Source organism: Pholcus phalangioides, unplaced genomic scaffold (genome assembly GCF_987345545.1).
Source record: "Pholcus phalangioides strain wild (caught in Gottingen) unplaced genomic scaffold, Ppha-v1.0 ptg000015l_1, whole genome shotgun sequence".
NCBI lineage: Eukaryota > Metazoa > Arthropoda > Arachnida > Araneae > Pholcidae > Pholcus > Pholcus phalangioides.
In genome coordinates, this window is record NW_028301608.1 from 115,439,873 (window position 1) to 115,452,597 (window position 12,725).

The window sequence follows — 12,725 nt, forward strand, 5'->3', positions numbered from 1 at the left end:
AATTTTCATCTAAATATCCCAAGTCAGTCCAAGGTCGTCAGACTTTGTGGTATGTCAGGTACGATCGGTAAACATCATTCTTGAGATGCTGAACTGACTATTTATGGTGAAATGACATCATTGCCACTGCTGTTGCATTGCGATTCTGCAGTAACGAAATAAATCCAGAATATATGCAAATCAGTGATGCAATTGATGGTGATTGTCACCTCTTCGGTATAAAAAGCAGCAATGACATCGTCTTTTTGCAATTGTAGTTCCGCTTCCCTCACATCCAGCCGTACTTCATCAATTACTGGTTAATTCCACCTGGGGAGTTCGGACGTCATAGTTTGAAATACATCTACAGTCCTCCACGTTCCTGAATTCCTAAGGCCGCTTTTTCATTATGTAAAGCCTACCGAGGTAAAACAATGGACGAAACGACTTCAAACATTCAGCTACAATGAACTTTGATGATTGGAGATATGGACAGATGGCATGGTAATATCAATTTTGGCAAAATTTCTAAATCTAATTGTTAAAATATTTTATGCAAATTAAATCTAAACTGTTCAGAGTTCAGATTTTGACTCTTATTACATTGGATTGTTTGCAATGCTCAGTTCAGCTTCTAGTTGTGACAAGTGGTTTGTCACATCAAGTTTTTCCACAAAGTTTTTTGTGAAAAACTAAAATACGACCTGATCACTTACACTTCTACATTTATATGCGGTCCGCCGATGACTGGCAGTTTCTGCAGACAGAAAAAAAATTCAGGCATGCACACTAGGAAAGAAATAAAAAAAAATTGCACTTGCCTACATACATGCACCAAACCAGGCCCTGTAACATATCTCATAGACCCCCATCGCAAAGGTTCGATCCAAGTATCTAAATCTAGTCATTTTTATTTTAGGTTGTTATAAATAGTATAAATGTTTACTTTTTGTTCCGCCCATAGTCGGTCGCGATGATCGTGTCAGTAATCGTGGATGATCCACCCCCATATTGTCATTTTTTGTTCCCATTGTATAGTATCGATGTTTGATTGTTTATTATCTTATGTAAATTGTTTGTGATGACATAGTTTTTCCCAGTCTCTCGACAGAGGATGTTTGTAAGATTGCATTTTTATCATATTTTGTCATTCAGTACTTAACTTTTGTACTTTGAAGTACAATCGATCCTGCTGTAGGTAGGAAGCTGTATAAAAAAAATTTAAAATTAATTTTTAACTAGTGCTTGAGCACTTGCCTGATTCCAGCAGAACAGGATGAATTTCTTTTATAAAATAATCTGATGATGGTTATTCGAGTTTGCTGCAGTGGGTACTAATACTTGAGAACTTAGTGATGATGTTATCGTTGCGCCTTCGACTACACATAACATGCTGATACTCAACTAGGTGCTCGTCCATGCATCTCTTTCGATGGAATTCCAATGCAGCTGGGGAGAGCTGTTGGTGCCTTGTTGATGGTTCCCATAATTTAACAATCGCTCAGATGTCTAACTTTATTCAAAGATCTGGCGAATTCATGATGATTGGAAAGTTTCAGGTTCGCCTCTTGTGATGTGGTCCCAGAGAACAAGAGAAAACTAGTGACCAATTGACCTTTGTGCTTGAACTTTTGAGAGGAATTTCGTTAGATATTTAGTATATTTCTTTCTTTTTCCTCATTATAATAGCATCAATTTATGTTTTTTCTTTTCTGACTTTTTAATTTCATTTTCTTGATTGTTTTTGCCAACCCTTCTTATCGACCACAGAGCTCACCAGGGCATTTCTATGCCCTTTTCATCGTGGTTTGACTGTAGATGTAAATTTTTTTATTATATTGTTTAATGCTCTCATTTGTATCAATAATAATACCTGTTTTATAATGCACTGTCATATTTTCATGTACGGAAATAAATTGAAATTTGTTGTCAGAGACTAAGAGATTATTTCTATGATGACCGTTGTTACTGCCCAACAAGAATTTTCAGTTGAATAATGATTAATTGAAAAATTGGTTTCACGACTGTTCCTTTTGCTGTCTGTCAACTTGGATAGAAATAGGGATTCGTGCAATTCAGTAACATTGCAGCTTCCCTAGTTTCATTGATTCATGCACAAAAAATTACAGTTTGATACTTTTTGAGAAAACCTTGTACACAAATTCAACCAACATGATTTATTGAGAGGTAGAGTGGAAACGGCCACTAATGGAACTGAGCACATGTGGCCATTATTGGAAGGTTACCATTGTTAAGAGGTTTAGTATTTATGAAACATAAATTTTTTGATTGCATGTAAAATTATGACAAACTATACTACAGCCAATGCTCATTATAAGAACCCCTCCCCCATTTGTTCCATGGAAACGAACATTATATTGGGAGGTTGTTATATCCAAAGTTTTGAAAAATCATAAAGTTAGCTCCTCTGGTAAATATTATGTGTATATTAAATTGATAGAATAAAAATTTTTTATTTTGTTACAATGTTGCAAAGTGTATCTGGTGGGAAAAAGTAATAATTTAAATACATCATACTGTATGATACAGTATGTACATTGTACTTACAAAAATACTGTGTATGGCCTAAACAGTTATGTTTTACTACATGCAGCAAAATGGGTTCACTTGCCTGATTTTTCTCCTATTGAGAAATTAAGTAAAATTTTGCAATAAAATTTAGAATAATATAATCAAGGTAATAAGGTAAAAATCAACCATGTGAGAAGTGGGAATGAGCCACCAGGTAAAAAAAATTGGTAGGTAAAGTTTTAAGTGATGGCACTAATTGGGCAGGGCACTAGTGATAGCGCTGACTTCTATGGAAATAGAAGTGCCATAGAAGTACCAATGTTTTATCTTTGAACCATCATACCATTGGTTTCATACCATTTCTTCTACAAACATCAAAGGTCAAGGCCGCACACACTCAATGCCAGATTTTGTCTATTTCTCTGCCAAAAGGGAAAAGGAAAAAATGGGTGGGGGCTGATTTCCTTGTAACAAACATTGTAACAAATTGAATGATATTCACTGGTTGTTATATTAGAATCAAAAATAACATGGTGGAAATAGGAAAATATTTGGGACCTGTTGTGCTGTTTATTATAATGGATGGTTGCTATAATGAGCATCAACTGTATAACTAATTAAAAGAAGCTGTTTTGTTGCACATGATATTTATTTTGCATTGAAGATACATGAATTCTCCTTGAAGAATTTTTATTTGTTATTTCCTGCTGTTAATTTCATTCTAACATTTCAAGAAAAATGCATACAGAGTTGTGCTCTAATTTCTTGTGTACCTGGGACATGTATTCTTCAAAGAGATCTGATTCATCCTCTGATGCAATCAGCTTTTTTCTGTTGTTATCCACGTTTTTTCTGTTGTTGTTAACCAAGCACCCTTTGTTGAACACCATGGAAAATAAGGATACCCTTGTCTATGGCATAACCACTTACCAAATTTTAACACAAATTTCAGTTTTGTTCTTTTCTGAAACATGTCTATTATAGCACAGCCGTTAGCATCTACTTGAGGAACCCCCCAGGGTGTGCAGACCACATTTTGAAAACTACTGACCTAGGGAAGAACCCACAGTTATTTTTAGGTTTGTAGAGCTCAAGGAAGGAAAAACTCCTTCAAGGAAAATCTTGAACTATTTTTCTTGTGATAATACATTAATTTTCTTTCATTTCAATTTCCAAAATTGACAGTTTTTCAAAAATCCTTGTTTGAAGGTTAATCTTAATGTTAATCCAAATGGGATGTGTTCTGTTCCAAGAAAATGTGGCAGTTGTTCAGAGGTGACCATTATGGGAGGTTTCACTGTACTGCAAGGGGCTAAAAATTAATTCAAATAAATACCATTACAATAACCATTGATTTAATGGACTTGAATTCTATAGAATTCAGATTGAATGAACAAAATATATTTTGCTGTCATTTTTTTACAAATGAAATCCTGGGAAGACTATAATTAAGATTTTTATCAGGGTAGGTGAACTTGAATCTACTGTTTCCGTGTAAATGTCAATAGTTTTATAGAAAAGTTTTTTTTTTTAATCTCATCATGTTTTTAAATAGATTCTTCCTTTTTATCCTTGAAATATGCCAACACCCCCCGCCCCCTCAAGATTGCACTCGAAACAATGTCCTCCATGAACCATTTTTAGTTCTGATTCTAGTATCTGGTACTTCTGTTTAAAAAAATGTGATTCAGCAAACAGTCATTTGGTGGTAACATGCTTGCCCAGTTTGCGAGAGGACCTAAGTTCAAATCCCGGCAGTGGCTAGATTACTTTCCTTTCCAAGTTCAACTCGGCATAATATCCAGAAAATATGTTTACATTATATATTGGGCTGAGAAGAAGCTGTCTATCTCTTTCTTTCCATTCCTACTTGGGAGGCTATTTGCTGAAGTTAAAAGAAAAGGTACTAATGCCTCTACTTTAGCTCCTCATGCCACTGTTCGTGAAATAAGGAAGGCAGAACATGCATAAGTAGTGTAGATTTGTGATGGGAGGAATATTTGGGTGCTATTCAATATTCAGCCTTTTTGCAGAATATTTGGTTTGGATGAATAATACTCAGGTATTTGACCCAATATCTGTAAATCTAAGCCAGACAAAAAAATTAAAAAAAAAATTATATTAATCAGACTAGTTCCTATAAATTAAAAATTTACTGATTGTATTTAATTGTTTGGTGCACATTCCCTTTCTTTGAAAGAGGTTATGTTAGGGTGAATTTCTTGGATAAGTAAAACATGAAACTCAAAATAGAATCATGCTTCCCACTCAAAAAATTAGAAAAAGTAGAATGGGGAGAGTACCCCCCTTAGACAACATAATCATAGCATAACAAAAACAAATTTTTAAAAAAAAAAATTAAGTTTTTCCCCATTAATTTTTTTATAGAACTATTTCAGTGTCCTATAAGATTGACTCAAGTCAAAGCAAAATGACAAATGATTTGGTTACAAAAACAATTTTTGGCCAAAACAGTGCGCTAGCAACCACAGAAAATTATTTTCTGTTCTCCTCAAATTATATATTACATTTTTTTGGAGTCTTCCACAGGTTGGACACCTGTCAACTCTTTTTAACAATGTACAGCAAATTATGAAGGCATGTAAGAAGATTTTTAAGAATGACGCTTCTTCGAAACCACTTTCAAAAGCACGGTGTAATATCTGTAAATTACAAGTTCCGATGTAAATAAGTCAATTGTGTTGCCATCTTTTTTTTAAAGGGATTTGTTTATATTTTACTGTTCAATACCAGTGGAATTGTTTTTGAAAAATGAAGCATTTTCATTTCTAGCTCTTTGCTGAGTATTGTATACGTTGCTTATGCCTCTGCATGCCCTAAAAATACAGAAGACAATGGCATGCTATTGGGTAGCATCAGAATCACCAAACGTAGAATAGGCTTATGTATCCAACTGCTTTGTAATGCAAACTGTTGTTTCCCCTATACACAAAATGTGCACCATAATTTTGGATGATTGCTAGTTACTGTCCAAGACCATGAAAAGTAAATACAAAATTATTTGACCAAAGTTTTTAATGACTACTCTACTTGTTGAACTCTCAAACTAAGCAAATGAAAAATTAATAAACCAAATGGGCCACACGCACCTCCCTCCAAAATAACCTTGAAAACGATACAATTTCTGCTTTGCCAGAATCATTAATTGCAATCTACAACATTTGTACTATTTAACAATATATCGATGATTCCCTGCTCAATTAAAACCTATTACATGAATTTTGTCGATAGGATTTGGTAAAAAAAGTAGAAAAAGTAGGACAAAAGTAGGACATTTTACCAAAAAAGTGGGAGCCCTGTTGAAATTCTACTGCAATACGGTGGAAGTGAGCATGAATTTTTACAAAAGTTCACTTACCTAGACGTATTGAGCTACTCAGGGGCATAAAGGACAATTTTAAGAAAACTGATATTCGGTCAAAACATCAGCAGAATATTAAGTACTCTGAAAAATCACTATTTGTCCCATCCTTAGCGTAGATGGTAGAACGCTTGCCCAGTTTGCAAGAGGGCCTGGGTTTGAATCCCCGTGGAGAACAGATGAATTTTGTGTCTGAGTTCACCTCAGTATAATATCCAGAAAATATGTGTTCCTTGAAACAGCCATTTGTTAAAGCAAGAGTCTAAATGTACTTTGAAATTACAACAGGCACTTAATTTATCTGGCTGTTATGATAAATCTATAAGTAATTATAAAACAAATATTACCTGGTGTGAGTGGAAAAATTTTGCTCATTTCTTCTCTTGCTTTGCGTAATTCATCCAAGTCGCCCATTTTTCTTCTCAGATTGACGAGCTCCATGTGAGATTCATACAAGTATGGATTTTCCTTGATCTGTTCATTCAAACAAAATAATTCATCAGAGATCAAGTATCATCAAGAAGCACGGAAATATCAAAACATTGTTTAATGTTTCTTCCAATACGTTTCATCACTGGTGCAAAATTTTTAGAGAAACAAAAATCATGTTTTCGAGTTATGCATATTTTTTATCTCACGCCTTGCTACAGATATGTTTCTTGAATTTTGCAACTGATTACAGTTGTTTAGTTTTCAAAAGGATAAAAATCGACAGTATAATTGAGACAAGTTGAGAAGTGGATTGCTAAACTGATTTATTGAGCAAACAAATAAGCTTCTCTTGAATCAAGGGGCCATCATGCATTCAAGTATTGACTCCACAAGCCTCTCACATCGCACAAATTTCTTGCAATCATTAGCTTCCGGTTATACAAATACAAAGGCCAGAACAGACAAAATGCCTAATAAGGTGGCTGAAAAAAAGATGCCCATAAAAATATGGATGTCGAATATATATCTAAACCAGCAGTTCTCAACCAGTGCTCCGCTGAGCCCTTGGGGCTCTTTGTGCCCTCTCCAGGGGCTCTGCGGCCGCTTGAGAAAAATAAAAAAATAACCATTAAAATTAAAAAATAATAATTATAAATATTTTAAAATAATAAAAATAAATCAGCAACTTTGATGAATAATTAAAAAATTGGCCTACGGGGCTCTGCCATAGAATTTTTTTACCAAAACGGGCTTCGTGAGTATAAAAAGGTTGAGAACCGCTGAACTAAACTATATCAAAAATACAGCAACCCAATAAGAGCAGTAAAAAAACAATTATGATAAAATATAAATATATTGCCTACAGATGTTAACAAGCTGGAATCGAACCCGTAACCTTTGGATTGCCAATTTGACGCTCTACCGACTGCACTAGCAGACGTGCCAACTTTTTGAATCCAGAAATTTGGAGATTCTCCCAAAGGGAGGGAGGGTACCCGGCACTCATAGACTCAATCAATAAAATTTACAATTTTTTTTTTCAAAATTTAAAAAAAAAATCAATTAAGAAAAAGTTCCTCCCCCCCCCCAGAGACAGGTTCTGCATTGCCCCCCCCCCCCGAGCAGAATATAATCCCATGTCAATCTTTCCAGGCAGAACAGAGAAATCACATCTATACTGTTCATAAAACATGTTTCCTCTCGTGGATGTTATCAGTGATTGATAATCTTGGGTATATGCAGTGGTCGGCTGAAGTTGGTTTTCTGTGGTTCCCAACTTCAAGGCGCAAATGCGAGCCGATCTCCCTGTTAAAAAGTCTCGCCACAAAGAGCAACAGTCCTACAATGATAAATCATTCAATCATAACACCTCACTCATAGTTAGAAAAACTGGTGGCAGATGGCAGCACTACACATAACAAGCATTACAGAGAAACAAAAAAAAAACTTCACGGCAGGTTTCACTACATGTACACTCCCGCATGTACCGATTCGTTGGGGGGGGGGCCATCTGTGGTGTAGCAGTAGTAGGTAGGGCCGCCAAAAAATGGCTCGGGGATCCATGATGTTCTTAAGTCAGCCACCTCGTTGGGCAATTTGCCTGTTGTGGCGTTGTATTTGTATATGAACTCTTAAAAGCTTTATATTTAGCTTTATAAGCTTAAAGTTTTAAATTTTCTTTCCGAAGACATATTTAATTGGAGGAAACAATTAAAAACTTCAAAATACAGAGCTGCTGGCGAAAAAACTTGTGTTTACCACACGGCTGTTAATGGAATACAATAACGATTATACAGGAATTTCGGCAACCAAGGGCTTACCCCTGATAAATGATTGACGATAAATGCTACGTAAACCGTCATGTCTTTCCCAGTCGCTTAAATGCAAGACTTTTTTTTACGGCTGCTCAATCGGAAAGACCACAGCTGTCCTCTATGAGTGTTTTTCCTAACGACAACAGCAGTCACTGACGTCACGACTACGTGTAAGCTCGCGTAAAATCTAATTTTCTGCCAAAATCCGGAGTCTCCCACCTAAATCCGGAGAGTTTGATAAAGGAAAAGTATCCTTTATTATATCAATATACATATCAAAGTCCCCACACAGGGAAGCAGGCCATTTTATACGAAATTTAAACAGGTGGGGCACTAGAAAAAAAGGGCACTCGAAATGGAGTAAGCTACAATGAATGAATGAATGCCAGAACTTTGCCACTGGACTTATCCCGTTGCCGAGATCTCTTCCAGCCCAGCTTCGTGGCAGAGTCTGGAACATAGAGTAAGCTACAGTGTGTTCCATACAAATGACAGAGCAGGCAAAAATTTCAAATTTAAATAAAATTAATTAATAATTAATAAAAGTACTGACTAATGAAATTATTAATTATTAAACTCATTAATTAATTACAACTCTCTCTCTGTGTTAATGCATAACATATGCAAAAAAGGGAGAGCAGAGATCAGAAGTTTATAGAGAGAGCTGCAATAAAAAATTATGCACAATAGGATTAATGACACATTGCGTTGGCATTGATTCGAAACAATATAGAAAACATGCGAGGTAGAAAATTATTGCAAGTACAAAAGGAAGCAAGATGACATTGTACAGCAGATGCAGAAAAATGATAACATTTCTCAAAAATAGATTAATCGCTTCATCGAAAACAACTAGAAACCGGATTTAAACAACAAGAATTAATTTTAATCATCATTTGGATGATCATACGTCTTGTATTTCCCGGAACATTCCTGTATTTTCACGTGATTTAATGATAGACTACTAAGTACACAGGAAATTTTTGAAAAAGACAAACAACTAGCAACTAGATGGGTATTTTTTCCATCCAAATGGCCAAGAATGGCCTGATCTAGTTAGAAAATAACTAAGTTGTCAACACTGTTCTAGCTTGAGCAGGCACTACAGAAACACATGCAAAAACTCAAACTTTAGAATGGAAAATAAAAACAAGAAAAAATTCTACTGTTTTTCAGATGTCAAAATATAGATGTTGATTTCTATAGTTTTTCAATGATAACAAGAAAACAATCCGAAAAGAACACAACAAGAGGTGAAGAACAAATATTCAATTTTAAAAAAAATCTGAACAAAAAGTAATTTTACACAAGTCCACATTTGCAAATAATAAATTCTCAACATGAAATTCCCGGTTATAATCATCTCCAATTTCATCTTATGTAACACAGCTCTTCCTAAAAAGACTTTGACATATAATACCGCAGGTCTTGATTTGTATTTTTTTTATGGTTTGTTATTACTGTATGGCCCCACTTGAGAATGACCATTGGCTAGCTTCATCACAAAGCGATACTGTTACCAACACATCTCCCAAAGACAGACACCATGTCATTCTCTGGGCGCGGTAGCCCAGGTCGATAAGATACTCAAGATAAAGTACCAAAAGATGTTTAGAGGTGCGGCGAGTTTGATACCTGGTTCGTTCTTGTCAGAAAAATTTCCAGACACAGGGGTACAACAGAAATGGCAACATGACCGCAGAAAAAATTTCTACCACACAGAGTCCCGCATTGAGGGGTTACTGCACCAACCTCTCGATGAGTATAAAAAAAAACAAGCCTGCAGTTTGGAATCGGCAATAAATTGTAGGTCTCAGTCTAATTAGCCCGCATGTGCAGAAAATTACCATGGTGCGACAAAAATGATTAAATTAAATGTCATTCTACCCTTCTCTCCAAATTTTACAAACATTTGAGATTCAATAGTGATGGAATCACTCGTCAAGTAATGTATACTCACATAGTGGGGTTCAGTATACACAGAAACCCTCATAAAACTACAATACAGTGGAACACTCGTTAATACGACTCTTATTTATACGACTTTTACTCATTCATTATACACGTTTGGCTTCGTCCACAATTTTATCCCTATACATATTAATGTTAAAATATTTAATTTATCAGATGCAAAACATCAATGACACAGCATTTTCATTTCAACTGGAATCCCAAAACTTTTCGGTTCCTTGCTCTCCCGTGCTTGTAAATACTCTAGGTCATTCATGTGTTCACTCACTGACCTAGTCCCCTCGCTCTCTAGGCGGAAGAAGATTTATGGTTTTCCCTTTCTGTGGGGTTTTTTAAATCATGCCACACTTCTCCCATTCTACTAGTTTTCTTGACCTATCATTCGTCAAATTCGTGCCCCTCTGAACTTGCACCCTGTACTATAGCCCTCTAAGCTCTCTTGTAAATATGCCTCTGCCTACACACTCATTAGACAACTCAAACACATTAAAATCATTTCAAAAGTTTCCCATCAATAGAAAGGAAAGTGAATGAGTTGTTTCCTTTAACATGAATATGGAAATTACAATTAACGTAACAACACACATTCTGCCCCCCCCCCCATGGTTTATTTTTTTAAAATATTAATTCATGAGATTAATAATTCTCTCAGCCTTAATCCCTCAACACAACACAAAACATGTATTCAACCACACTCCTGATGTAAATTCACCTCATGTAAATTAAGAGAAAATTTGTCTGTCCCATAAAGTACGGGATAATATGTTGCACCTACACAATATGTCGCTTCTTTGACACATCACCTTGTATCTGCCTGCCTCCTTTCCCTTCACAGCTGAGATGATGTCTGTCTTGACTTCGTTCCAAGCTGAAGATATCTGCCTCTGCTTCACTTGCAGTCGAAGACCTCTGCCTTCTCTCCGTTCTAAGCTGAGGATGTCTACCTCAGTTTCATTTCACAGCTGAAGACATCTGCCTTGGCTTCATTTGTAGCTGAAGATGCCTACTTTCACTTTTGTCTGGATCTCTCCCCCCCCCCCTAAAAAAAAAGCCGAATATGTGGAAATGTGACGGTCAAACTAACTAAGCCCCCCCCCCCCGTCATGTCTCATGGATCCGTGCCTGGTAACATGCGCGTGATATTAATTATAATCATTATTTAAAAGCGAACACGTTCACCTGTTGTTCGATGGCTGCGATTTTCGACTCCTCGACATCTTCTTCATCAGTCAAAGGTTCCGGCGAATTGGAATTTTGAGAAGATGGCTCGTCATCGGAATTTTCTCCATCGTCCTCCTCTTCTTCGACCTCCATCTCGACGTTCTCAGTTTCAGTGTCCATAATATTATTGTAACTATGCGAAATGTAGATATGAATTTATAATGCGCTTCTTTTCAATAGGGATTCTTGTAAACAACTTTTTACTTGAGTTTAGTTCAAGTTCGGTCGTTAAGGAGCACGGACATTTGAGTAAGTACGTACTACATCGAAAATAAATCAATTTCACTGTATTTCCAAGACAGAAAAAGAGGATTTAATTATCATTATAATATTTAATCGCCGTTGTTTCATCTCTTTCTCTGTTAATTATTTTAATCATAAGGATTGCAATACCGTACACGTGTCGGCATCTATCGACCAAAAAACTACAACACTGGCACTACAAACTGGAGTTTTTCTGGCAAACCGATATTGCCATCTATCAACGGACCAAATCACTAGTTTTTCTGCTATGATAACCAATAGATGGCAGTACTGGTTCCAAGTGGATTTTATGAATAGGGTCTCGCATCTCCTTATTTTCGCGCCATTATAGGCTTCCTCATACGCTAGGCTAGTGGTCGACAAAACGCGGCTCGCGAGCCACATGCGGCTCTTTGGCCCCTAGAGTGTGGCTGCTCCACAAAATACCCCGTGCGGGCGCACAAAAACTCCAGATGTTTGAAAAATCATGTTTAGACCAGGGCCGTCTTAAGAGCATAATGGGACCCCGGGCCAAGTGATTATTCTGAGGCCCTACCTGACAAATTGTTGAAAATTTCAACCGGTTCTAATTTCTCTGAGGCCCCTGGGCCGTGCCCGTGTGGGCCTCATGCGTTTAGACGGCATTGGTTTAGACACGCATTTTGGCCATTTTGTTCTTGCTCCTTTCCCCTCCCTAGTGAGTCATCTTTTTCGCGGGCTTTTGTCGAAAGCCTGACGCTGCATCCGCGACCAACCAGGTGGGTCAAAACGAGGAAGTTCGGGAAAAAGTTGTCGAAAACGAGGCTTTTGTACTGTTGATATTTGACTCTGTTGACAAAGGAGTTTGTCGACCACTGCGCTAGGCCACCCAAAGAGAACGACGAGTGCGGTCTTAACCAAAGCTTTCAAGCGGCTTTGGTGTTAACGCATGGGCCCACCCGGCCATGGCCGAGGCCTCGAGAGAAGAGGGCCTCAGAAAAACGAGTAGTTGAATTTTTCGTTTCCCCCCCCCCCCGGTGCAGTTTTACATCTGCCCCCCGGTGCAGCATTCCCAGATTACTTAGGTGATCCGCAACATATTAACGAATCATTTGAGTGACACGCGGCACAGTTCCAGAGCACGTAAGCGGCCTCAGACATAATTCTAGAGC

General features: G+C 37.0%; 1 protein-coding gene across 1 annotated transcript in view; it reads right to left on the bottom strand.

The window, feature by feature from the left end:
* The window catches only part of LOC149077660 (spliceosome associated factor 3, U4/U6 recycling protein-like), a 48,152-nt gene extending 36,357 nt beyond the window's left edge, over positions 1–11,795 (bottom strand). Inside the window, exons 1-2 of the mRNA XM_089245225.1 lie at positions 11,290–11,795; positions 6,241–6,367 (exon numbers count right to left, since the gene is read on the bottom strand). Coding sequence (XP_089101351.1) covers positions 6,241–6,367; positions 11,290–11,451 — 289 coding nt within the window. The 5' untranslated portion in view covers positions 11,452–11,795. The remainder of the gene's footprint in view (positions 1–6,240; positions 6,368–11,289) is intronic.
* Positions 11,796–12,725: the final 930 nt, after the last annotated feature.